The sequence below is a fragment of the Oratosquilla oratoria genome, chromosome 6 (genome assembly GCF_046742065.1).
Source record: "Oratosquilla oratoria isolate Oo_2021 chromosome 6, ASM4674206v1, whole genome shotgun sequence".
Lineage (NCBI taxonomy): Eukaryota > Metazoa > Arthropoda > Malacostraca > Stomatopoda > Squillidae > Oratosquilla > Oratosquilla oratoria.
In genome coordinates, this window is record NC_134782.1 from 23,136,490 (window position 1) to 23,161,962 (window position 25,473).

Sequence of the window (25,473 nt, forward strand, 5' to 3'; positions counted from 1 at the left end):
GTTCATCCACAGTGGGGCGGACACGCAGGCACTGGGGGTGGGGTGGGGTGGGGGAGAAGGTACTATGGCCTACAATAAGGTCAGGATTTGTGCAAGGGTTGGGTGTGGCTTCAGAAACAGAGAATGGAAGGGGTAGCGGTGGGGATGAAGGGAGTAGGGAGTGAAGTAGTAGGGACAATGGGTGGTGGAGTCGTACGAAAAGAAGAGGGAAGAGGTGAAGGCGGAAGTGTCAGTGACCAGGTCGAAGGGAACTGTAAAAGACAAAACAATTTGAGTGAAAAATATACTACACACACCAACTACATCTGGTATTCTGATGGCATCGCCATAGTCGTTCATGTAAAATGTGCATTTGACATTTAAGTACCCTTACTTGAGTACTGAAGCTTCACTGTAGTTGCAATACTTAGTGCGATCATTGGGCATCCCCTCTCAGGCCTCTCGCCCGTATGTAGGAACGATCTCAACGTAACGTCGTCTTTCACCCAGCACGGATAAGGGTTCTGGAGAAATTGCAAGGGTGAATCAAAGTTTCGTTGACAGGAAAACTTACCCGACAGAGGACTCAAACCTGCTAATCCTAGGACACCATGACAACAATCCCACCAGACCGCTACTGCTAAAATAACATCGGGTTAAAAAATAGTAAAGAACATACTGGCACAACGCATCAGGGAAAGAAACAGACTTGGAAGGAAAGAGGATTAAGGCTTTGGTTTGGGGTCGCAGGATTGGAGATGAGGGGAGAGGGTGACCACAGCAGATACACAGGGAGTTGTGTTACCATGGGGGCAGGAGGAGGCAAGGATCCCAACTCCACCTCCCCAATCCCGAAAGAAAAGGGTGGTGTGGAGAGCAATAAACAGCAAAGATAATGAATTAAACTTTCAGTATTGTAAAATGCATAAGTTATACAAAACGTATTCCCGTCCTCCCTTCTCAGCCTCTCTCATCCCTGGATGTAAAATCCTTATTGTAGCTATTTCTACGACGCTCAGCCTGCCTTCCCTGACATTTGTCTGACCTTGAAACAGTTAGGCGCCTGCCGGCCCGGTCCGCTCACCGCCCGCCCGCTGCCCGCTCGTGCCTCCCTTCCCAGAGGACCATCGGCGTCCACCGCTGCCCAAACACACGTAGGCACATCATGAATATACGCAAAACGCGCTAGCGAAGACTGGTGTAGACATATTTTCACATGCCTACAAACGTGTACAGATACACACACGATATACTCTCGCGCAATAAAAATAGGAGAACCATCGGTGTTTAGTATGCTAACTATGAGTTCAAGATGCCAGGGTATGCTGCCAGGTAGGGTAATTGGATTATAACCACCCTTACCGGATAGTTTGGTTTTGTTAAAGGTGTAAGTACACATCAACCACATGCATGGCCATACGGGTAGTTCAGTACTTCGTTGTCACCCCTTTCCACATCAAATTGATGGTGTCTTCACCCGCAGATTAGTGATAACAAGGTGTTTCTTGTATTAGAATGGGTGAATTCATAGAACAGATTTCTGTTGTAAATATTTCGACATTTTGCCTGACGTTGATTCGTTAGTTTGTAAACACAACCCAAGATCCTCGACGGTAAATTAGAGCATTAATTGTAGAATCAGTTACAATAACAAAGCCGAAACTTTCGATCCATAGCGAGGTCAGATGCAGAAAAGTAAACCCAATCAAAATTAAACAAGAATATGATTAAACAGATAAATATATAAATACATGAATAAATAAATAAGTGAATAAAGGAATAGAGATAAATAGATGCATAAAATCAAGTTAAACAACAATAAACACAATAAATCAACAGATGAATACATTAATAAAAAAAATCCACTTACTGTGCATTTCATCGCCTCTGTGGGAAGTTCACTCCATTGATGACTATATACATTATATATATACTGTATATATATATATATATATATATATATATATATATATATATATATATATATATATATATATATATATATATATATATATATTGTGTGTGTAAACAATCACATCAAAGACCTCTTCCCCTTACCAAGGAGGTAGTCAATCAACCATTTGGATTCCACACCTGAACAAAAGGACTCTCTTAACTTCTCAAACAAGTCGCACTACTGTGCCAACTTCTGCCATACCACTTTTGCAAACTTTCCCTGTCGTTTTCCGTAATTACCCTCTTCAGCGTCTTCAAAATTCTTACTATCGATTATAATTGTTTGCCTTTGAAATCTGAAGTTGAATTCTACTTTGGTTTTGCCCTTGTTTACCTTCAAACCTGCTTTGAGACTATCCTTTTTTGAAATCTAAGCTTATCTCACGAGTCGTCTGCTGTTTCCGAAATTAGAACTATATCCGCAAATATCAAGTGATTATTCTCCATTAACGTCCAAACTTTTTCCTTTCCCAAAACAAACTCTAAAAATTATTTTGGTGGAAAACTGTAAATACTTTGGGTAAAATTTAAATGACTACCTCCGTTCACACACTCATTATTAGCGCTAAAATAGGACTTTGGCTTGTTCAGCATTACCAGAATGTACAGTATTATAGCAATACAGCATTAAAAACAGATTATCTGTATGTGTTGTCTGTTTAATAAAAATATATATTTTTTTGAAATTTATGAAAAAAAAACTTCCAACTGGCGATTCGGCCAACTACTTATCATTTACAATAAAAAAAATTCTTGTTTAACGTGACTAGAATACACTTTAGGAAAAAGTGTGTCAAAGGTTACGAAATTAATATCTTTGATAGTTTCATTGTTCACTGACCAGTTCTTTTCTTGATTTAACATTATTCGACTGCATTACAATAATTTATAATCTTAAAGAGTTAAACAGTAATTGTGTTATACAATTTATGAAAAGAAATATAGCTTAGTCTGACAACCATAATAAAACCTGTTTGTATTGATGGCGACCTAAGTTCTTTCTCTGGTTAGTTCAATAACATCATGGTCTGTACGCGGAAGATACGTTTATGACAGACGTACTGTTTCCTGATAGTTTACAATTCTCACTATATTTACATCGGCTCGATCACTCATTCAGCGATCCGAGTTCGATCCTTGCTCAGGACTGAAATTTTCAGTTACTGTACAGATAGGGTCATAACAGAGATTTCATCCGTGAGGGTAATGGTTGTCGATCAAAGGTCAAGCACGTGCTCTAAGACCGTGGTAAATAACTTGGTTCTGTCGTAAGTATCGCCTAGGCAATTTCTGTGCCCATGTTGTTGATATACGTGCAACCTGGGTCTTTATCAGTGAATTTCTGGCCGAAGTCTGTAACCATACTCGTAGTGTCTGGGCCTGTCTGAAAACGAGATTCTGGCTACGTTCATCGGTTCCTGCCGACCGTGTTGGTCTTCGAGTGTATGTGCTAGGTGGCGAAGGGAAGAGCCTACACCAGAAGACGCTGAGTAGTTGTTGCCCAACCCGTCACCTTAGCTCTAGACCAGCGTTTCTCAACCAGGGTTCCCCGGAACCCCAAGGTTTCGCAAAAGGTCCCTAAAGGTTCCGCGAGAACAAGTGAGATAAGCTAATGCACTTTTGATTTTTTAATTTCATATACGTAATATAATTAAACACGCACGGCATATTCTTGGTTATTGTAATAATGTTAAATATAGACATCATCCCATCTAACCTATTATTACGATGAAAATAAAATGAGAAAGATATGGCATGTGTGTGTGTGTGTGTGTTTCCGCAGGGGTTCCTTGAGACATGCAATTTATTTTAAAGGTTCCGCAAGGGTAAAAAGGTTGAGAAACGCTGCTCTAGACGCTTGGGGGGCAAATAACTACTAACAGTCACCGCTGGGAATTGGAGAGGAGTGCCGGATTCGAACCCACAACTAAGCGATTGCGAGATAAGCGGTACGCTTCCGATTTCGCCACCAATGAATGACATAGATTAGACATGTTGTATTTTCATTTATTTATCTATTTGTTTATTCATTTTTATTTATTAGAAAGTCCACCAATTGTCCCTGTATCTAGAAATCATTCAGTGTTCTTATTTTCCATTCAAATTTTACAGTTTTGCCGGCGTCTAACATACGAGTTGGGAAGCGTGCTGGTCTCGCTTCCGCATAATCATGCTTTCGAATCCCGTACTATCCGATTTCCAGCAAAGACTGTTATTTGCCCTAATAGTCCAAGCGCATCTTAAGGCAAAAATGACGGCTTCGGCCGCAGATACTCAGCGCCTGCCGGCGTATGATGCTCCTTACCTTCTGGGTTGAACGAAACACTATCCACAATCAGAACGCCTCACCCTAAACTTCCATTGCATTTCAATGACCAATTATTGGCAATATAACGCTCGTGAGGATCATACGCCAGGAGGCGAGTTGCTGCTACCGAAGCCATTAACATTTCCCTATGCATATGGACTGTTAGGGCAGATTACTTCCAGTCACTGCTAAGAATCGGAGAGATGTGCAGGATTCGAACCCACAACAAAGCCACTAGCACACACATACTGAAAGGTTTGTTTTGTTTGTGAAATACAAGTGGTCAGCTACATAACTGGAAGCTGCCAAGGTAAACATTCTATTGTTTAAAATGCATAGGTTTTCATATGCATGTTTATCATGTTTACTCCAAGTGTCTCATTGTTGCTGTTGCCGGTTACCTGAAGGCCGCGGGTCTTCTGCAAGAGAAACCAGGGGCAACGGATGGATTCCATAGGAATGTTGACATCATATATCTCCCCTGGAAACAGGAAGATAATGTGTCACATGGTTTTGTATTACTAGTTCTACAGAAAGTGTTGGTATCGTTGGTACCGAGAATCGGACTAGACCAATTAGCAACACATTTCGCGGAAGTTGATTCAGTGGCACGTTTCCTTGTTGCTGATCCCACTCACAGGTTTGTTTCCACGAAAAACCATTCCCGCAGCAGAAGACGAAGGGTTGGAGACCCCCTAGAGGATTCATGGGTGGTACAAGTTGACCAAGCCTATCGAGAGCTGTTTGGAGTGGCAAAGGTGGTTGCATGGGAGTTCGCCCGGAGATCTCGGGGACTAGCAACGGTGTGTGAAGCAACCCCTCCCCCCCCCCCCACCTGCGCATGCTGCTAGTTGATGATATTGATCACGTGGCTACTGATGCATTCCTGCAGTGTTACAAACGCATTTGATCTTTCATGAAGTGGAATCTGGTAGCCTTTCCTTCAAGTTTCTTTAAAGGCATGGTGGTGGGGGGGGGGGGCGAGACATCCCTCCATCCAGACGACAAGCTACTAAATTCAACACGAGTGCTGAAAGATGCCACTGGCTGTCATCCATAAAAAGAATGCGTCAATATTGTTATTTCAAATATATCAAAGTGCGCTGGTGGCGAAATCGCCTTCGATTGTGGGTTCGAGCCCCGCATTCCTCTACGATTCCCATCGGTAACTGTAAGTTACCTGCTCCCAACAGTCCATGCGTAGAGGGCAAAGTTGACGGCTTCGACCGCATCTACTGGCTGACATTACAGTTCCCACTTCCCGGTTGTTATTTGGTGTGGAAGGGGTTCATCGAAAATATATCCTACGATCCCGTTGCTGTCGAAGGAGTTCAACGGAAATTATCAGAAGAGAAGAGCCGTCCAGTACGAACGAAATGAAAATTAAATGAAAAGAAGCCATCTGGTACGGGAAGTGCTAAAAGTTTTATTCGTTTGTTTTCATTTCATTCTACTGAATCTATCATATTGTATTTATTCATCTTCCAAGCAATTATTAAATTCCCGAGTTATGACCCGTAACGAAACACAAAACGTTTCTGTACCATTATGAAATAATATGAATTATTCATCCACCCCCCCTCACGCGTTACTTCACAGTATCTGATAGTATCTCCATTAATTTTACTTCACTCCGACTCTGAAGGCAATATAGTTCTTCCCTCGGAAATAAAAAAAAAATAAAATAAAAAATCACCAAATATCTGCATTTAAAATAAAAATTCTTACGATCCGTTTTTGTCCTACCGTTATATTTTATTCGAACGCTTTCTGAGGCGGTTTTCCTTGCCCTCTCCGACCCATACATTAAAAATAATATCTCCGTTATTTCCCAAGTTTTCTGAGGCAATTGGTTTGGCTAAGATATGGTAGACTGGAATAGGTATTACCAAAGTCTGGCATGGACAGTATGCCATCATGAACAAAACGCACTCTTTTAAAGCAACGACATGATCGTCAAGCGGCCTCTCGTCTTAATTTACCAAATCACTTTATTATAATTAACCGTTAAGCACTTCATTTTTTTTCTGAAGAATGAGCAGCGACACGAATATAACATCCCCAAGGAAACTCAAGACAAATTTTGCTCCGTAATCAACCAAGTGACCCTTGTCACCCGAGACAGATATTCCTATATGAATCCCGTGCTGAACCCAGAACAAGTTTCTCTTGCCAAACTATATTTTTTTCTATCTTGATCAGTTTCTTCGTATACTTTTCACCTCGACAGTTGTTTACACGAGCTTTGTGAGATATAATTATTCTTGTATAGTTCTTTCTAGAGCTATACATCACTCAAGTCTATTAAATGCCCATAAAGTAATTGATACTAATAATTTCCCCGCCCGTCCGCATTCTTTACAAGGCTGCGCAGAAGAGCCCCAGGCGGGACAGGTCCGCGCAGCCGTCAAGTCGTGCGTCGCGTTGCAATCTCCTAACCGTTTACCTTCGGACATGAATTTTATATCAAAACAAGCTTGTTCTCTGTTCCTATGTATATCTTAATACAATGTATGTAAAACTACTCATGGACATATGTCATATTCACATGAGAAATAATGAATACACACTCTTCTCACTCTTGTTCATTGGCGAAGTTGAAGTCGCAAGGAATATGTTCGGATGTCGACGAGATGCACACAGAATAGTAAACGCCATGACTTTTGGAAACCTCCACCCACACACCCACCTGGCATGTTATTTTTCGTAGGTATTTATAGTCTCACAGCCTCGAAACTGTCCTACAGTCTCATGAGTGCATAGTTGCAATTCATTTGGATTCTTATTTACCGACTTGTCACATTTCCATTTTTTCTAAACTGACCAAAACGAGTTGTAGAAAAATGTGAATATCTACACAATCCCGCAATAACTATTAAAGGATAGGTGCAAATATTAGGTCTGGGTGTGGGTAAGGCATTTACTATGCCAGGTACAGGAGCGATTACAAGGAACTATGAGCCATAGTTTGATAACGCTTCACAAGGCCTGGCGAACACTTCCTGCCATTAGAATGTAGAATTTTGTGAACTTCATTGGCTATGTTTGTGAAGATTACCGTTAGACGATCACCTGAAAGTGATACATGGCAGTACCTCACTTCATTTTCCTTTATCCTTCTAGTAATTAAATATGTAACCAGAGTGAGGGGGTGCTAGGGGTCAGAAAACATAAAGAAACGTGGCTATAGATAAACCAGTTAGCCTAATCAATAGAAAACGGGTTAAAATCCACTTCCTGACGGTAGAGTGGCGCCTGGGCTTAAAAAAAAAAAAAAAAAAAAGTACAGCCGCTTTCGACGACTACTGAAATCAGGAGTCGGTAAAAGTGCATTACTACAGTAGCAACTGTAATATACTACACTTTCCTGCAAATCTCTGTGGACTATTGAATCCAAGAGAATAAAAATTACTCCAACGAATGCTGCTACTGTTGTTATTGTACTAGGTTGTAGCTTACCAGCACTTCTCTCTTGTTCCAGTAAATGACCAGTTTCGTTCTGAAGGAAAGTTTCTGTCATCTCGATGAAGCACCACCATGACTTATTATCTATACATCATGAGCTTTCCCCTTACCAGGGAGGTAGCCAAAGTCAAAAGGCTCATGGATAACAGATCATCCCTGTATCTCGCCCACCACTCTGGGTCAGAAGCAATGCAGCAAGACACAGCACATCCCAAGCAAGGCCGTTTCACTTAATCGGCGACCCCCCCTCAGGCAGGATAGAAATCCCTTCGGGCTGTCAAAATATATCATTCCCACATAACCTCCACTCCCCCCCGGCCCTTCCTTGCATCACAATATCATCTATATATAGCCATTCTCCACTCACCCTTATCTCCCGCCTTCTCTGTTCAACAGATACTTCCCTCTTGCTCAACGCCCCTTTCACCCCATCCATCCATCTCATCCTCAGTTGTCCCCTCATGTTCACTCCATCCACCTCTGCCTTCCACACCACTTTTACTAATCTTTCTTCACTCATTCTTTCCATGCGTCCACACCATCCCAATATTCTTTCATCAGCACTTACCTACCATCTCCTTTCCCCCCACCACTCTCCTCATCTTGTTTCTCATTCTATCCTTGTAACCCCTACCCTTCTCAGACATTTCATCCTTTTTTCTTCCTCTCTTAAATTCCATGTTTCAGCCCCATACAGTGCTGCTGGCACAATCACCACTTCACTTAATCTCCTCTTTGCATCTATTCCCAAATGCTTATTTCTCATCACAATTTTTACTCCAAGGCATTTATGTGTATCTTTCAATCTACAATTTACCTCCACCTCACAATGACCATTCTCATCACCTGTCATTTTTTATGACTGGTGATGAGAATGTAAAAACAATTTCTTTCTTAACAGGTCCCATCACCTACTTCAAAAATATCATGTTATCCTTTCTTTCCAGGATTATTATTATATATATATAAAAAAAACACCAAGACATATGGAATGTGTGGATAATCACACTATTTATGTATCACAGGAAAAAGAGGATGTACCTGGAAGTGTAATATTCCTGCCTCAAAGAAACCAAAGAGGTTACTGGGATTGTTTTGACTTCATCAGCTAATGACAAAAATCACTAGTCCACCCAGATTTGGAATATGTTTCTGCAGGGGCAGATTTACCAACTTGTGGGCCCTGCTCCAAACTCATCAGTGGGTCCCCAAATTTATAGAAATATGGAAATAGTTTGGAAAAACTATACACATACACACACACATATATATTAACCATATTAATAGAATATGGTTACTTTTTACTGAAAAAATACTTATTGCACTTTAATGCAATGTATGCCTTTTTTCATTATCTCATGACAAATTAGTTTCTGTGGGTCCCCAAATTTATAGAAATATGGAAATAGTTTGGAAAAATTATACACATACACACACACACACACACACACATATATATATATATTAATAGAATATCGTTACTTTTTACTGAAAAAATACTTATTGCACTTTAATGCAATGTCTGCCTTTTTTCATTATTGCATGACAAATTAGTTTCTGTGGGCCCCCAGTTAGCCATATGCCCTAGGCCAATGGCCTACTATGCCTATTGATCCAGCCCTGAGTGTTTGTATGGTCTAAAAATCTCAATTAAAACACTGGAAAGGATAGAGCAATGAGCCACAAACCATTACAAAAAGTGAGAAACAAATCATACAAAAACCACTTAAAACACATAAACCTATTCTAAAAAGTATCAACGGACCATATGACCTCTATTACTACAGAAAGAGGATAATAATAATCATGTACAAAAAGATACTGAGATATAATTCCAATAAAAATTAAAAGATATTACACAAAACATCTTCATTTTTTCCCCCATGGTTCTCAAAGTGGTACACACTTGACTTCTGCATACAAACTTTAATACTGCAAGACTCCCTTATGCTTGGATAGAATTCAAAGGTACAGAGAGCAACTTAGGCCAACTGGAATTAGAACATTATCAGGTGGGATACAACGTGCTTTGATCGAACTCCTTCAGATTTTTTTCCAGCTCCACCATGATGACCACACTACTGTCTTCACACCAGTTTCTTAAGCACTGCACTTAAAAGCATTCCCACAAGGCATTTGGAGAAGCAACTCTGGCCCAGCACCAATGAGCCTACCTAGTTCAAGGTCTAACAAGGGTAGAAGCAAGCATGAATGTGGCTGGTACACTTCTACTGGTGCATTAACCAGTAGTAGGCCACTCATGGAAGTTCTTTGCAATTGTTGTTGTTGGTCTTTGCAGTTGAACAAAACACAACTAATATTAAAACACTGAAAACATTATATACACAAATATGATGGTGGGGAAAAATATAACAAATTTTTTTGTGAGACAGCATTGTGATCCTAATGTTGGAAAATCTATCATTGTGGAAAGTTCCATTAGATGCGGTAGCAATCCAAATATACAAAGAAAAGCCACCTTTACACACAGCACACAATATAAAACATACATCTAGGAAATGTGTGCCAAATGTTAACATTACTCTAAATAATACAGAACTTGTGCCATGAACCTGAAAAGAAATTCAAACCATACCTTCTGTATACAATTTAGTACTATAAATGGTTACTATTACCCTACATTGGAATATATATGTGCATAAAAACTACCCTGAAAGCATTCTACAGCGCACAATCTTGTTCAATAATTAGAATCAAATCCATAACTTTGCTACCTACCAATGGACAATATCCCACTGCTACCATGAAAATATTCACCCTTTTTCCACCTTGGGGGAATGATGGAAAAACAAAGAATAAAAATGTACAAGATAAAGAAGTAACGAGGATCATGATGAGGTGGTGGAAGAAGTAGAGGGGTAGTAGGAGATGGGTGAGTAGCAGCAGCAGCAGTAGTGGTGGTAGGTGCAGTAGTAGGAGTACACAGTCATTGGCAGGAGAGGGGCCAATGAACTGTGTCTGTGGGAGACAGATCCTGCTGCTTCCACCACACAGTTGCACGAGGATGGAGGTCATATTGAAGAAGAAGAAGAAGAAAAAAAAAAAAAAAAAAAAAAAAAAAAAAAAAAAAAAAAAAAAAAAAAAAAAAAAAAAAAAAAAAAAAAAAAAAAGTCGGAGGAGTAGTGGGAGGAGGAGGATGAGATCAAAAAGTGGGTGGGGGTTTATATTAGAATAAAGGATAAAGAAATAAATAAAATAATAATAAAATGAGCAGTAAAACACAAAAATCTATAGATTATGCTTCCAATGGTATGTATACTATAGGGTTTTATTCAGGTCCAGGATTAGGCCCTATCTTGGTTGTGTGAACTTCCAACTTTCAACTCTATTTTGCAAGAATTAAAACATTTACTTTGGTTTTCTTAAAACACAGAACGTACTACATACCACCAATGCTGAAACATCACTACACTACTTAGTTTAACTTATGGCCTGACTTGGCAGAGGTTCTGTCATGTTCATGCTAAGCAAAAGTACTTCAAACAGAGTACTGCAAGATGTTTACATGTTGAGGCAGTGATGGAAGTAGTATGACAATAGGTTACAAAAAGAAGTTCAAAAATATACACAAGCAGGATCAGTAGAAAGGTAGTGACAATAAATGCAGAATGTTAAAAAAAAAGAGGGGAAATGAAGGAACATGAACATAAAGTTCCTTTGCCAAGTTGAGCAGACCCAGGTAGCATGGATCCCTATTCCCAATACATGAACTTCTGCAGCAATGCCATTTATCACAGTCTAACTTTAGTATGAATTATTTCTTTCTTTTTACTCCTTTATTTCACTTTTTTTCTAACCATAAGTATGGCATATAATAATTAGCCATGTTTCACTTTCATTTCATCTACATACTTTAATCATCAAATGATCCAACCAACAGTTCTTAATGATGACGATGTAATAATTCTTGTTTTATTACATTTTAAGACTGTCATTACCACTTCAATTAAAACAAATGAACATTAATGGAATAACATTATGTTGCAACTGCAGGGGCACCTAGGAGATTATTGCCCTCATTACCCAGGAATTTTGAAATTTCTAATTTTAGAATATTTGTTCTCCTTCATTTAATTCAACAGATGGTGGAAGACTTCTTGACTTGGTTTCCCTCCATCAACACATATTCACAGCCAAATGACACTCCTCCAGTGTAGGGAAGCAGCCCTGCTCCCAAAAAACAACTCATACAAAACCTGTCCTCTGCATTTAGACTGCAAAAAGGCAAGTTTAGGTGGGTGCAGGGGATATATGGGAATATATATGGGAACAAAAACCTATATTCTAAATTCATTGGAAAATATGCATTAAATAATCATCTATACACAACTGTGGATAAAAATTATGGAGACAGCCTATGAACCCAGGAGAGCAAAATTAGGCAAAACAGAAAACAGTAAATTTTTCCGTATGTATTACTATTCTTTCCTTTGAGAATACAAACTCCGGAAGACATCCATAACCTCCCACATACTACCTAGCAGCTATCACTCCCTTTGGCTTCCAGGCATCTTCGAACTATGGTCAATCAGTTCATCAAAAGTAATAATTGATGAAGTAAGAAAATATGTTATGGGTAATTTAACAATATAAACATAAGTATAAAACTGGTGCGGGACTATGAGATATAGGATCCAAGTCAGATCAGCACAGGACCGAGACCAACAATAGATAACTAATAGTGGCAGTTCTGTGAGAAAGATGTCGAGAGAGAATTAGCTCCCTGTTACCAATCTTCAAAACCTATCAACACTTTCACTTCCATCCGTGGGGGTGCAGTCCTGCCACACAGTTTCTGGACTTGACCCAAGATCTATCAATTTTGATTATCACCCTTCCCCCTAATATTTCACACAAATAGAGCTAACAACTAACATCTGCTCCCTTCCTATGGTTAATCAGTGACATTGAAAAAGACCCTAATACAATATAGACAAATGTCCAAAGTTTTTTTTTGAAGACAGATCTATGGGAGGGTTTGAGAACCATTATTGGCTAATGTGGGACACCTGGTTTCCAGTCAATGATATATGAAGCAAGTTGTCATACAAACACATACTGTGCACTAAAATGAAGGAATCAAATTATGTCTGGGGAAGTACCAAGAAATATGCAAAAAAGAATATGTGATAATATTGGAATGAAGATGAAATATGTGTATTACAATCTTCTCTCATGACCATATTTTCCGCTATTCATATATTTTCCTTCTGCTGCCAGGCTGATGCTTTAATTGTGCTTGAGTGTTATGAAATACCTGACGAAATACCATGAGGCAACAAATATGGTGTAAGCCACTAGATGGCACTGTTGTGTACAATGAAATGGTGATATCACTACAATTGTAATGCAATTTCCAGATGACATCAATCATACTTTTAGTTTCACAATGATGATAGTGAACCTGCATTGTTAGTGGACCATCACACCAGATTTACAGAGTAAACTGATCACACTCTCCCTATTTTAATATTGTAGTCATGCCTATGCACTACCAGAGTGGAAACAATGTAAACAAGTGAAGGACTGTGTGTAAGACAGCCTGGCAGAGTAAATGTGTGTCATCTGCTGCATTTCATAACCTGTCTTGGTATGTCATACCTCATGTATGGTGAGTGCAGCACAGTTTACGATTGTGAACTCTGTTCTGGTTCACTTAGTTCCTGATTTGTGTTCTGGTGGTTAGGGTTGGTGAAGAACCTTGTTTGGCTCTACATTAGCTCAAGCTAGGACTGAGACAACCTATATCCTGCGCTATGGTCCTTTCTACATCATATTACTAGGTTGTATGAAATGCAATACTACTAATCCATGGCACAATGCAAGCGAGCTAGTCATAACAAGGTAGCACTACATAAACTGTAGCACTACCAAGGGGTACTATATCACACCATTATGTCACAAACCCACAATAATGGCAACTTTTATACCAAAACATTACTAGATATCACTTTATGTGCCACAACAGCACCAAATAACAAAATAGGGAACTGTGACATCACACCTTAGGATCAAATGGTGTTGTGGCACTTGTGTGATGTCATAAATATGTGGCACTACATCAACTGTCACCAAACATACTATCTCTATTGCACAATATCATTAACACCATCTCATCACAGATGAATGCAAACCCTTAGCAAAGCTTTGTTCTATGCAACTTACAAGCACCTCTTCAGAATTCTCATAACTTCTCAAAAGTTCACAAACAAAATTAAAAAGAACATGATAAATTTCAGGCAAGTAAGTTTTACTCTAAACTTCAGCTGTATCCACACACTCTGGAAAGACAAAAATAATACATATTTTTCTTTGCCCAAAAGTTTACCTAATTTCAAATTAATATACATTTCTTAAGTGAGGAGGTGGAGGCAGCATAGGGTGGAAAAAAGAAAAAGAAAAAATATATACTGTAGGAAGGGGCAAAAGTAGCCACCTAGGGTAAAACTGGCCATTGTCTTTGTTACATACCTAATTATGTTTGGCAACAAAATAAAGGAAGGAAATATACAAAACACATAGTAGTTGGTGGTTTTATTTCCCTGTCTATCTCTCATAATTAGGTATGTACATACATATACCAAGGCTTTTTCCCCCTTTCAAGGGAGGTAGCCAAAAAGGGAAAGGCATAAAAACACTCCCACCCATTTCATCCCTAAATACACTCCACAAAGACAAAGGTTAGTTTTACTTCATGTGGCTACTTTTGCCCCCTTCCTACAGTGTATATGTGTGTGTGTGTATATTATATATATATCATATGCTGCAACACACAGTAAATCATAAAATATTATGTCCACATATAGGTTCATCTACTTTAATGTCTGTTAATCACATACCTTACGCAATGACAAGTGGCTCATCATCCGAAAAACCTCGAATCATTGGAGAGTCATCATCTTCATCTGTCAAGAGATATCAAAGTACAACTTAGATACATGAATATTGAAACAATTTCTTCATCCCTCACTAAATAATGCTCTACTATGTAAAAACACTCAACTATCTTCAGTAGATGCTTCAAAGTCCAAAATCCAAGACATCCTTACCTTCTCCTAAATACTTTTTACATACCAGTCTTACCACAAACACATCATATATGCACCCTCTTCCTCTCCTAAACTCATTCTTCTTCCCAATCGAAGACCAATGATGGGCCTACAAGGTTTTCAAAACCCAGCAACCCCCTCCCCCCACACCTCCATTCTATGGGGCTGACACTCCCCACATCAGACTGATGAGCTCTTACACATTTTCATACAAAATGAACTATTTCTGCTAGTCAGTCAGTGGTTTCCTTCAGCAATCATAATGCTGAATTCAACAAATTCTGCTGCCTGTCCTTGGCTCAAAACCACGAGATCCCATCAGTTCTTGGCTGGCCCTACTGTGGGTCACCACACAGTTGGCAGCTTGGTTAAAAGTGATATCTTTACAACTGATGATGTTAAGCATAGCAGTTAAGGCTAAATAACATTCACAGTCACTTGATTTACTTCTACATTAAGATAGTAAAGGAAAGAAACTACACGAGACATTTCCTTAACCCTTACTCATTGTATCAGTTACAAAGCTGACAACTGGTGAATGCACTCCTCATATCATTTCCAGCCAGTGAAACAGAAACAGTCTTGGAACAATACAATACAGCCATGAGTCCAAATTTCTTCCCAGAAAGATCTGTAGGTCGCCCCAAGAACAACTGCCACCTATTGTGGGGCTGCAGTCTTTCTATGTAGTGAAACTCAGGACAACTATTATTATTCTCTTTATCAATTTATACATGGATGGGGTGGTGCAAGAGTAAACACAAGGGTTATGGGCTGGGGATTGGAGATGGTTAAAGAAAATGGAGAAAAGTTGGAAATAAGCCAGTTGTTGTTTGCTTACACTAACTTCCTTAATCCCCCCTCTGATCCTGCTACAAGCAGTGTTGTAAGCAAACAACAACTGGCTTATTTCCAACTTTTCTCCATTTTCTTTAACTATCTTCAATCCCCAGCCCATAACCCTTGTGTTTACCTCTCACACCACCCCATCCATGTATAAATTGAACAGCCAAGGTGACATAACACATCCTTGGTGAAGTTCCACCTTTACCTCAAACCACTCACTCTCTCCATTTCTAATTCTAACACAGGCTCTACTACTCTCGTAAAAACTCTTGACTGCACTTAACAGCTTTCCTCCTGTATTAATAGAAAATATCTTACCCAGATTATGATCAGTAGAGATGACAGTGGTGTTATTTGAGCGATCATAGTGAGAATTCGCAAACGAAAGGAAGGAGCGAGTCAAACGTCTGTGTCTCACAAAAAGCACAACAATAACCACCACAAGGGCCAGGATAACAAGCACCACAGTAAGCACAACTCCAACTGTACTGAATATGGGCACCGCTGAAAGAAAAAAGAAAAAAAATATCATAAAGATTATGAAAACTGGGATTGCATGGAAATATATATATACATACATACATATATATATATATATATATATATATATATATATATATATATATACAGATATTTCTCAATTTATGCATGTTTAGAATATGCAATTTTGGATTAACATGAGGAAAAAAAAAACCTAGTCATTTTTTTCATATTACATGGATTATTTAGAATGACACAATGTAAAAAATCAAGTAAGCAATAGCAAATTTAACTGTTCACTTTATGCAATTTTTACATTACATGACCCCTTCAGGAATGTATATTCTTCTCTATGTTCCATGTTTCTGTCCCATACAGTGCTGTCAGCACAATCACCCTTTCATACAATCTCCTCTATGAATCCATTCCCAAATGTCTGTATCTCATACAATAATAAATAAACAATTAATGTCTATTCAAGATCATAAGCTGTATATATAAAATATTTTTCAATCCATTTAAATACCAAAAGGCTTCTTCACCCTCAGAAGGGAAGTAGCCACATATATATGTACACATATACATCTCTATCTATTTACCAAGGGGTTTTTCCCCCTTACAAGGGAGGTAGCCTAGTCAACAGGGACACACCCACTCCCATCTACCACTCCTCTTTTCCTCTCATCTTAGCTTTTCATGGATGAAGGGTCATCCCTATCTCCTGCCCACTGCCCTGGGTCAGAAGCAATGCAGCAAGACACAGCACAACCACAGCAAGGCTGCTTCAATTAATTGGTGAACCCCCCTTTCCATTCCCTCATGTAGAAAATAGATAAGATGGGAAGAAATCCCTTTGGACTGCATCCAAATATCCACACACAACCCTTCACTACTCCCTCCATCTCCCCACCGTCTCTCTTTCTTGTATTAAATATCATCTATACACAGCCATTCTTCAGTCATCCCTATCTCCTGTATTCTCCCTTCTTTGCTCAACATACATTACCCTTTTGCCCAAAGCACCTTTTACCCTCATCCATCCATCTTGTCCTCAGTCATCCCCTCAAGTTCACTCCATCCACCTCTGCCTTCCACACCTCTTTTACTAACTTTTCTTCACTCATTCTTTCCATGTGTCCAAACCATCCCAATACTTTCATCACATACATATATATATATATATATATATATATAAATATAAATATATACAAATATATATATATATATATATATACATATTTATATATATATATATATATATATATATATATATATATATATATATATTTCTAAACAGAAATGTAGTAGCACATTTGTAAATGACACACAGGAAACCCACAGTCAGAGAAAATAAACTTCGAATAAAGAAGAATCCTATATTTTGGCTATCAATTTGAAAAGGGCTACAGTTGATAGCCGAAATATAGGATTCTTCTTTATTCGAAGTTTATTTTCTCCGACTGCAGGTTTCCTGTGTGTCATATATATATATCTTTATATATATATATATATATATATAAATATATAGATATGTATTTATATATATATAAATATATATATATATATACATGTATATATATATATATATATATATATATATATATATATACACACATACATACATACAAAGGCTTCTCCCCCTCACAATTAATTATACTTACTGGGTTTTTCTTTTTCAAATGTTATGTGAGCAGACTTTGGTGACAGATAGCCATCTTGGTCTCTGAGAGATACAGCTGCAATGTATCTAATTCCAGGCTCCAAATTATTAATCACTAAAGGTGGTGCTTCTGTTTCAAATGCCATTGCATCTTCGAGGCTATCATTTCTACCCACATAGAGGACATACGAATAACTGAAATATAACAGAAAATTATTTACAAAGTCAAATTATTTGGATTTACTTACCTAAAAATTTAGTAATATACACATTTATTGAAGCTGTCACTTGTACTGTCAACTTATACATGGATGGGGTAGTGCGAGAGGTAAATGCAAGGGTAGTGGGTCAGGGATTGGAGATGGTTAAAGAAAATGGAGAAAAGTGGGAGATGAGCCAGCTGTTGTTTGCAGACGACACTGCACTTGTGGCAGGATCGGAGGAGGGACTGAGGAAGTTGGTGACAGAGTTTGGGAGAGTGTGTGATAGAAGAAAGCTAAAGATAAATGTGGGTAAAAGTAAGGTGATGAGATGTACAAGGGGTGAAAGTGGCAGTAATCTGGAAGTGAGCATTAACCTCTTCACTCCGGGCCTTAAATCTCGCGGGCAGCAGCCAATGCCAGCCGTACGACGTGTCATAATAATACTCGCATCATAAAATATAGTCACCGCTTATATCGATCGTTCTCTCTTTCACCCATGAATTTTGAAAACCATAGAGAATGTGATTAAGGGCAGATTAGGGAGAATGTAAAAATGCAGGGGCGACTACAATAAATATAATCAAGACGCCGATATGGCAGCCTCGCTTATCCACTTGCTCCTCATGCCCCCTACGTATGCGGCACCGTATGGAAGGGGTTAAGGGAGAGCGACTGGAAGTGGATAGTTTTAGATATTTGGGTGCAAATGTGGCAGGAAAAGGTGGAGTGAAGGTGAAGGTAGAATGTAGATTGAGAGAAACGAGTAAATGCCTTGGTGGATTGAAGAGTGTAATGAGGAATAGACATTTGGGAATGGATGCTAAGAGGAGACTGTATGAAGGAGTGATTGTGCCAACAGCACTGTATGGGGTAGAAACATGGAATATAAGAGAGGAAGAGAGAAGGAGTTTGAATGTGTGTGAGATGAGGTGTCTGAGAAGTATGATGGGGGTTACTAGACAAGATAGAATGAGAAATGAGGAGGTGAGGAGAAGAACAGGGGTGGAAAGGGAGTTTGGAGATAGGGTTGATGAAAGAGTATTAGGATGGTTTGGACACATGGAAAGAATGAGTGAAGAAAGATTAGTAAAAGAGGTATGGAAGGCAGATGTGGAGGGAGTGAACATGAGGGGATGTCCTAGGATGAGGTGGATGGATGGGGTGAAGGGGGCTTTGGGGAAGAGGGGAATGTCTGTTGAGGAAGGACGGGAGAGAACAGAAGATGGGTGAATGGAGAGTGGTTGTATATAGATGATGTTGTGATGCATGAGGTGGAATGGGCAGGGGTGGGGGGTGAGGTAGTATGTGTGAGCAAAATTTGATGCAGCCTGAAGGGATGTCTCCCCGTCTTCTCCTTTTATGCATGGGGGGACAGAGAGGGGGGGTCGCTGATTTAATGAAGCGTCCTTGCTGTGGATGTGCTGTGTCTTGCGACACTGCTTCTGACCCAGGGCAGTGGACAAGGTGCAGGGATGACCCATCATCCAGGAGGTGCTAAGATAAGAGGGAGGGTGGAGGGGTGTGGAGTGTATTCAGGGGTGGAATGGGTGAGAGTGATTTTATGCCTTTTCCTTTTTGGCTACCTCCCTTGTAAGGGAAAAAAGCCTTGGTATATGTATGTATGTATCTTTTTCCATCTTTTCCAAGCTTTATATCTTTTATCTTTCGCCTCACTGCACCTTCTGTTAAACCAGCACTTGATATACACCTTTTCCTGTTTCTGTCTTGGTACGTATTTATCCACTCCTTCATTATAAATTTCCATCAAAATCGTCCATTTTTCTTCCACTTGTGTCTCTTCATTGTAGAATTTTTCCCAACTTGCATTTTGAAAAAATTTCTTAAGTTTCCCAAAGTCCATTTTATTATACATCAGTCTTCCTTTTCTGTATTTCTCATTTCTCTTTATATATATTTCCTCCTTTAGTTCAAACTCTATTGATATGTGATCACTCTTCCCAAGTGGTGTCTTGTATTCAATTTTATCCACAATTTCAGGTTCTGATGTAAATATTAAATCTAGTCTCAAAGGTTCTTCATTATTTCTATATATGGTATTTTCAACCCATTGTGTCAATGTATGTTCTATAGTCATGTCAAGTAATACATATCCCCATAGATCCTCTCAATCTTTCACTGTCATCTCTTCCCAACATATTTCTTTGAAGTTAAAGTCTCCCAAAATTACCATGTTTCCTCCATCATCCAGTCTCATTTAATGAATGCCTTGTATCTTCCAACATTTTAGACTAATCACTCTCTTTCCACGAGCCCATTTTTGGGGGCACATAAATCTCCAAACTTTCTACTTTTCATGTCACTATCTTTAACTTTCATCATGATCATTTACATAATGTTTTTACCATCTATAACCTCTGTCACATTCAAGTTTTTCTTAGTCCAAAACATGACTCCTGCACCCTGTTTCTTGTCTATTTTTAATCCAGTGATTATATGATACATGTCAAACACTATCAGGCAGTAGTGGACCCCTTTATTTCATCTCCACAATTCTCATTATATCTGGTTTTTCTTCTGACACGTAATCATTTAGTTCATTTAATCCTGAGATCAATCCATCTATGTTAGTATAAGCCACTTTAAATTTTTTTCCTTCTCCATCTTGTTATTTGTTCCTTTCATTTCCCTTGCCTGAATATACCATTTTCTCAGCTTCATGTCTAACACACTCCAATAAAACTCCTTTTTTTCAATCTCTGTTCTTTTAACATTTTTCCAAAGAGATCTATGACAGAACTTGGGGACGTGCTTGCTGTTGATGGGGAAACCTGAGGAAACATTATACAGTACTACCTCTCATTACCGGACTAAAACGGGGGTAACGGTGTCTGTTGATGTGAATACTCCGTTGATTTGGATTGGTTTTTGGGTGGCATAGTGATTGCACACACTAAACAACAGCACCAAAAAACACCGAAAGCACAGCTAATTAACATCCATTTATGAGAGGTCTCACTTTATAGAATTCTCACAGTCTCTCAAATTCTGAGAACCACAAACTGAACTAACTCCGCTTTACTTACTTGGTATTTCTTATCTCCTTTGGTAAACTCTGGTTGTCTCTCCAAAAGAAGAAGTTATCACCTGGGTTATATATAAGATTGTACGGTGGTGGGATGGGTGGACCGCTGAAGAAGACGGGGCTGCTTTCTCTGGAAGAAAAAAAATACCAATAAGTTTCTTCCTCTCTATATGTGAGGTTAATCAGCCATGACATACACCCAACCCCAACCCACAAGTTCACCACAAGCAATAAATATGGCCTTATTCTGTAAAACAAACGAGTTCCAGCTTATCTCTTACACTGAGTTTTCTCACCTTCGAAATAAAAAAGGAAAAAGAAAGTTGCTCTATAGTGGGTATCTATTTTACAAAGACAAACAAATGAGATGGGTGAATGGGAGTGGAGTATGTGGGGATGGAATGGGTGGGAGTGGATGTTATGCCTTAAGTTTTTTTGGCTACCTCCCTTGTAAGGGGAAAAAAGCCTATGTATATATTAAACAAATGTTTACAAAATTTTCTTATTTTTCATGGTTTTAAAATCTATGAGCAGGCAAGAGTTCTTATGGGAGTGATTAAGACTGTATTAGAATTAGAAATGTAAAAAGTGAGTGGTTTGATGTAAAGGTGGGACTTCACCAGGAGTGTCACATCGCCATGGCTATTCAATCTATGCCTGGATGGGGTGGTGTGAGAGGTAAATACAAGGGTAATGGGCAGGGGATTGGAGATGGTTAAAGAAAATGGAGAAAAATGGGAGATAAGTCAGTTGTTATTTGCTGACAACATTGCACTTGTAGCAGGATCAGAGGAGGGATTAAGGAAGTTAGTGACAGGTTTTGAGGTGGCATGCAAAAGAAGGAAGTTGAAAATACATGTGGGTAAATGTAATGTTATGAGATGTTCAAGGGGAGAGGATGGTGGCAAATTTGAAATGAGTATTAAGGAAGAGTGACTGGAGGAAGCGGATTAGATATTTGGTGGCAAATGTGGTAGGAAAGGGAGGAGTAGATGTGGAGGTATGAAGGGGTGATTGTACTGAGAGCAATGTATGGGGTAGAAACATGGAGCATAAGAGAGGAAGAGTTTAAATGTATTTGAGATGAAATGCCTGAGAAGTATGGTAGGGATTACTAGGCTGGATAGGGTGAGAAATAAGGTGAGGAGGAGAGTGGGGGTGGAAAGGGAGTCGGGAGATAGGGTTGATGAAAGAGGATCGGGATGGTTTGGACACATGGAAAGGATGAGTGAAGAAAGATTAGTAAAATAGGTGTGGAGAGCACAGGTGGAGGAAGAGACCATGAGGGGGCGACCAACTACGAGATGGATGGATGGGGTAAAAGGAGTATTGGGAAAGAGGGGAATGTCTGTTGAGGAAGGAGGGGAGAAGACAGATCGGGGTGAGTGAAGAATGGTTGTGTATCGATGATACTGTGATGCTTGGAAGAGAGTGGGTGGGGGATGGGGGGGGGTGACAGAGTATGTGTGAATGATATTTTGATGCAGCTCGAAGGGATTTTTCTCCCCGTTTTCTTTGTTTCAGCTCATGATGATTTATCTTATGTAAAGGACCCTATGATCCATAAAAAAATCAATTTTCCTGTGTATTGTAGCAAGCATTGCATCATTAACTAACATTTATTTTAGTTGTCCAATAAATCTTTAATTTTGAATAAACACACTATAAGTGAACTTAGTTACCTGGAGCCAGGAATGGAGGTTTTGATGACAATGCTATAATGAGCCCCAGTGTGCACTTCTACCTCGTGCTGCAAACTCGTGTTCTTCGAGGGACTTGGTTGTAACACTGATGTCTTGTTCTTCATTATATCAGTCACCATGATCTAAGATAATAATGAAGTCAGAGGTTATAAGTACTAGAAAGTTTTATGAATTTTTGACATCATCAAACAAGAAGGAAAAAAGCAACAAACATTTGTGGAGGCACAAGGCATTTATAAATGTACAAATCAAATTCAATGTAACAGTACCAAGTAACTTTGCAATATCTACTTCTTTTTTCATAGTTCAATTCGCACTTTGTCTAACAGGCAATAAAAGGGAAAAAAGAAGTAAGCAAAAAGTGATAGGTATTCAATAGATCACTGATGTCACCAGGCAGCAGGAAAGGAAGGAGTGCATAAGCTAACTAACATCATGAACGGATGTTAGAGAGGGAATTGAAAGGGAATTCCAGAAGAATGGAAAAGTAGCACTAGCATATCAATCAATTAGAGTAAAGAAGATGTTATGGAATGTAGAGAGTACAGAGAAGTACAAAGATGACAGAGTCAGAAAAACTCGGCCAAAATAGATCTTCTATGTTAAGCATAGGTATGACATTAAATATCAATGGAGAGCATTCAGTCTCTTTACTAAGGTGAGATACTTGTATACATTTGCTCTGGCTATCTATCTGTATCCCAATAGGCTTCTTCATTCTTATAGGGGAGATCTATATCTAAATAGCCTCTTGGTATAGAAGTTTCTTTCCCTTCCCCTCTAGGTACATTGATATAGATCTCCCTTGTAAAGGGGAGCCTTCTGGAATATAGATAGATAACTACAGCAAATATATGTAAAGTATGTCACATTGGTAAAGAGGTTGAATTCCCTTCACTGGTATTATCCCCATATGCTTATCATAGGAGATCTATTTTGGCCCAATTTTCCTTACCTTATCATCTCTGCACTCCTATGTACTCACTAAATTCCATAGCAAAAGCAAAAGCAAGGGGATTGCTCCAGTTATCAAAGGTAATATGAATCACATGAGACAATAAATATACATACATATGGCCTTAATCAAATAATACACCATTTTGGCCCAACCCAGCCCATTGGTTATACAAAACTAACACTTCTTAGTTGGAGCACAATCTACACCATATGCTATCACAGTCAAAGGCTTATGAAAAATTCTAGTAGATGGTACCTACCACATACTTAAGTTCTTCTATCCGTGTGAGGCACGAAGGTTGCCAGTTAATAATGACACTTTTGTTCCAGGTCCTAGAAACTGTCACATACTTTGGTGGGGCCAGTGAGTCCTCTTGTGTTGTTACCTGACAGAATAAGCACAAAAATTTAGTGTAATCCTCACATAATTCCTAATCATCCTCAAGGTAATGCCAAGAATCCAGGTATTCATCCCCCATCACCTGTATCAATTTATCAATCTGTTACCACAAATCTCTCTTGTAGAAGACACATGACCTTCAAATATACTATGTCCAATGGTGACATCTCCCAACTACTCACCTCCTCTTCCTCCTCCTCCTCCTATTAGGCAGTAACAAAGACCTAATACAATACAGACAACAGTTTGAGGTTTCTTTTCAGAGAGATGTAGGTATCAATCAAATAAACCTCCAATGACCTGGTTCTCTCCTACAGGTGACCTGAGAACTCCAGACAACCAGCCACGGCCACCAATTGAGACAATGAAGTCTCTCTATGGAGAAATTTTGTGCAGCTGTCTGGAGTGAGTGTAAGGCAGTGTAGTATTAGGAGCTCTGTGTCTTCTATTAGACGGTTGATCCTTGAGTCATCAGTGTCTGATCAAATTGATCCTGTACCATTATTGTTTTAATGTAGGGTGGTGACCAAATAGAAGCAAGCATATTTCAAGGTTTTTGAAGATGGTCAACAGGAAGATTATTCTCTGATATCAATCTTCCAGGATCACCACTAGCAGGCACCTACCACCCATACCACCAGTTACTTTATACACATATATATCAAACATTAAACTTATTATACATACATATACCATTGTTTTTTTCACCCTTACAAGGGAGGTTGTCTATGGCATAAATCCACTCACACCCATTTCATCCCCACATACTTCACTCCCATTCACCACCCTTCCCTCCCTCTTTTCTTGGCTCCTCCTGGATGACAGGTCATCCCTGCATCTCGCCCACTGCCCTGGGTCAGAAGCAATGCAAGCAGTACATCCACAGCAAGGCTGTTTCATTTAATTGGCAAATCCCCCTCTCCATCCCCTCATGCAGAAAAAAGATGGATAGAAATCCCTCAGGGCTGCATCAAAATATCATTCACACATACTCCCTCATCCCCCCGTCCCTCACCCACTACCTTCCATACATCACAGCATCATCCATACACAAAGATTCTCCACTCAGCCCTATCTTCTGTTTTCTCCCTTCCTCAACAGACATTTCAAAATTATAAACTTACTATAAACAAACATAAACATCATCACAAACTATACTAAAATTAAAAACAAACTAAATCTACTCCTGCATTCAACAGATAAATTTGTCTGGACAAACAGAATGTTCAAATCAACGCTCACCTCCTGTTCCACATACGGCCCGATACCAAGTGGTGCACAAGGCATCACAGCCACCAGATAAATCTGGCAAGCATGAAGACCTGTGAGGGACTGGGTTGTATTTGATGTCACTATTACATTGGTATTGTGTTTCAATTCCTGCTTGCTCTGACCCCAGATAA

At 39.1% G+C, this 25,473-nt stretch overlaps 1 protein-coding gene across 1 annotated transcript in view; it reads right to left on the reverse strand.

The window, feature by feature from the left end:
• Positions 1 to 9,519: 9,519 nt before the first annotated feature.
• The window catches only part of LOC143026342 (sortilin-related receptor-like), a 72,452-nt gene continuing 56,498 nt past the window's right edge, over positions 9,520 to 25,473 (reverse strand). The window contains exons 35-42 of the mRNA XM_076186562.1: positions 25,313 to 25,473; positions 23,931 to 24,056; positions 22,693 to 22,835; positions 21,012 to 21,140; positions 17,766 to 17,959; positions 15,943 to 16,128; positions 14,569 to 14,634; positions 9,520 to 14,010 (exon numbers count right to left, since the gene is read on the reverse strand). The exon at positions 25,313 to 25,473 is cut by the window's right edge and continues 19 nt beyond it. Coding sequence (XP_076042677.1) covers positions 14,570 to 14,634; positions 15,943 to 16,128; positions 17,766 to 17,959; positions 21,012 to 21,140; positions 22,693 to 22,835; positions 23,931 to 24,056; positions 25,313 to 25,473 — 1,004 coding nt within the window. The 3' untranslated portion in view covers positions 9,520 to 14,010; position 14,569. The remainder of the gene's footprint in view (positions 14,011 to 14,568; positions 14,635 to 15,942; positions 16,129 to 17,765; positions 17,960 to 21,011; positions 21,141 to 22,692; positions 22,836 to 23,930; positions 24,057 to 25,312) is intronic.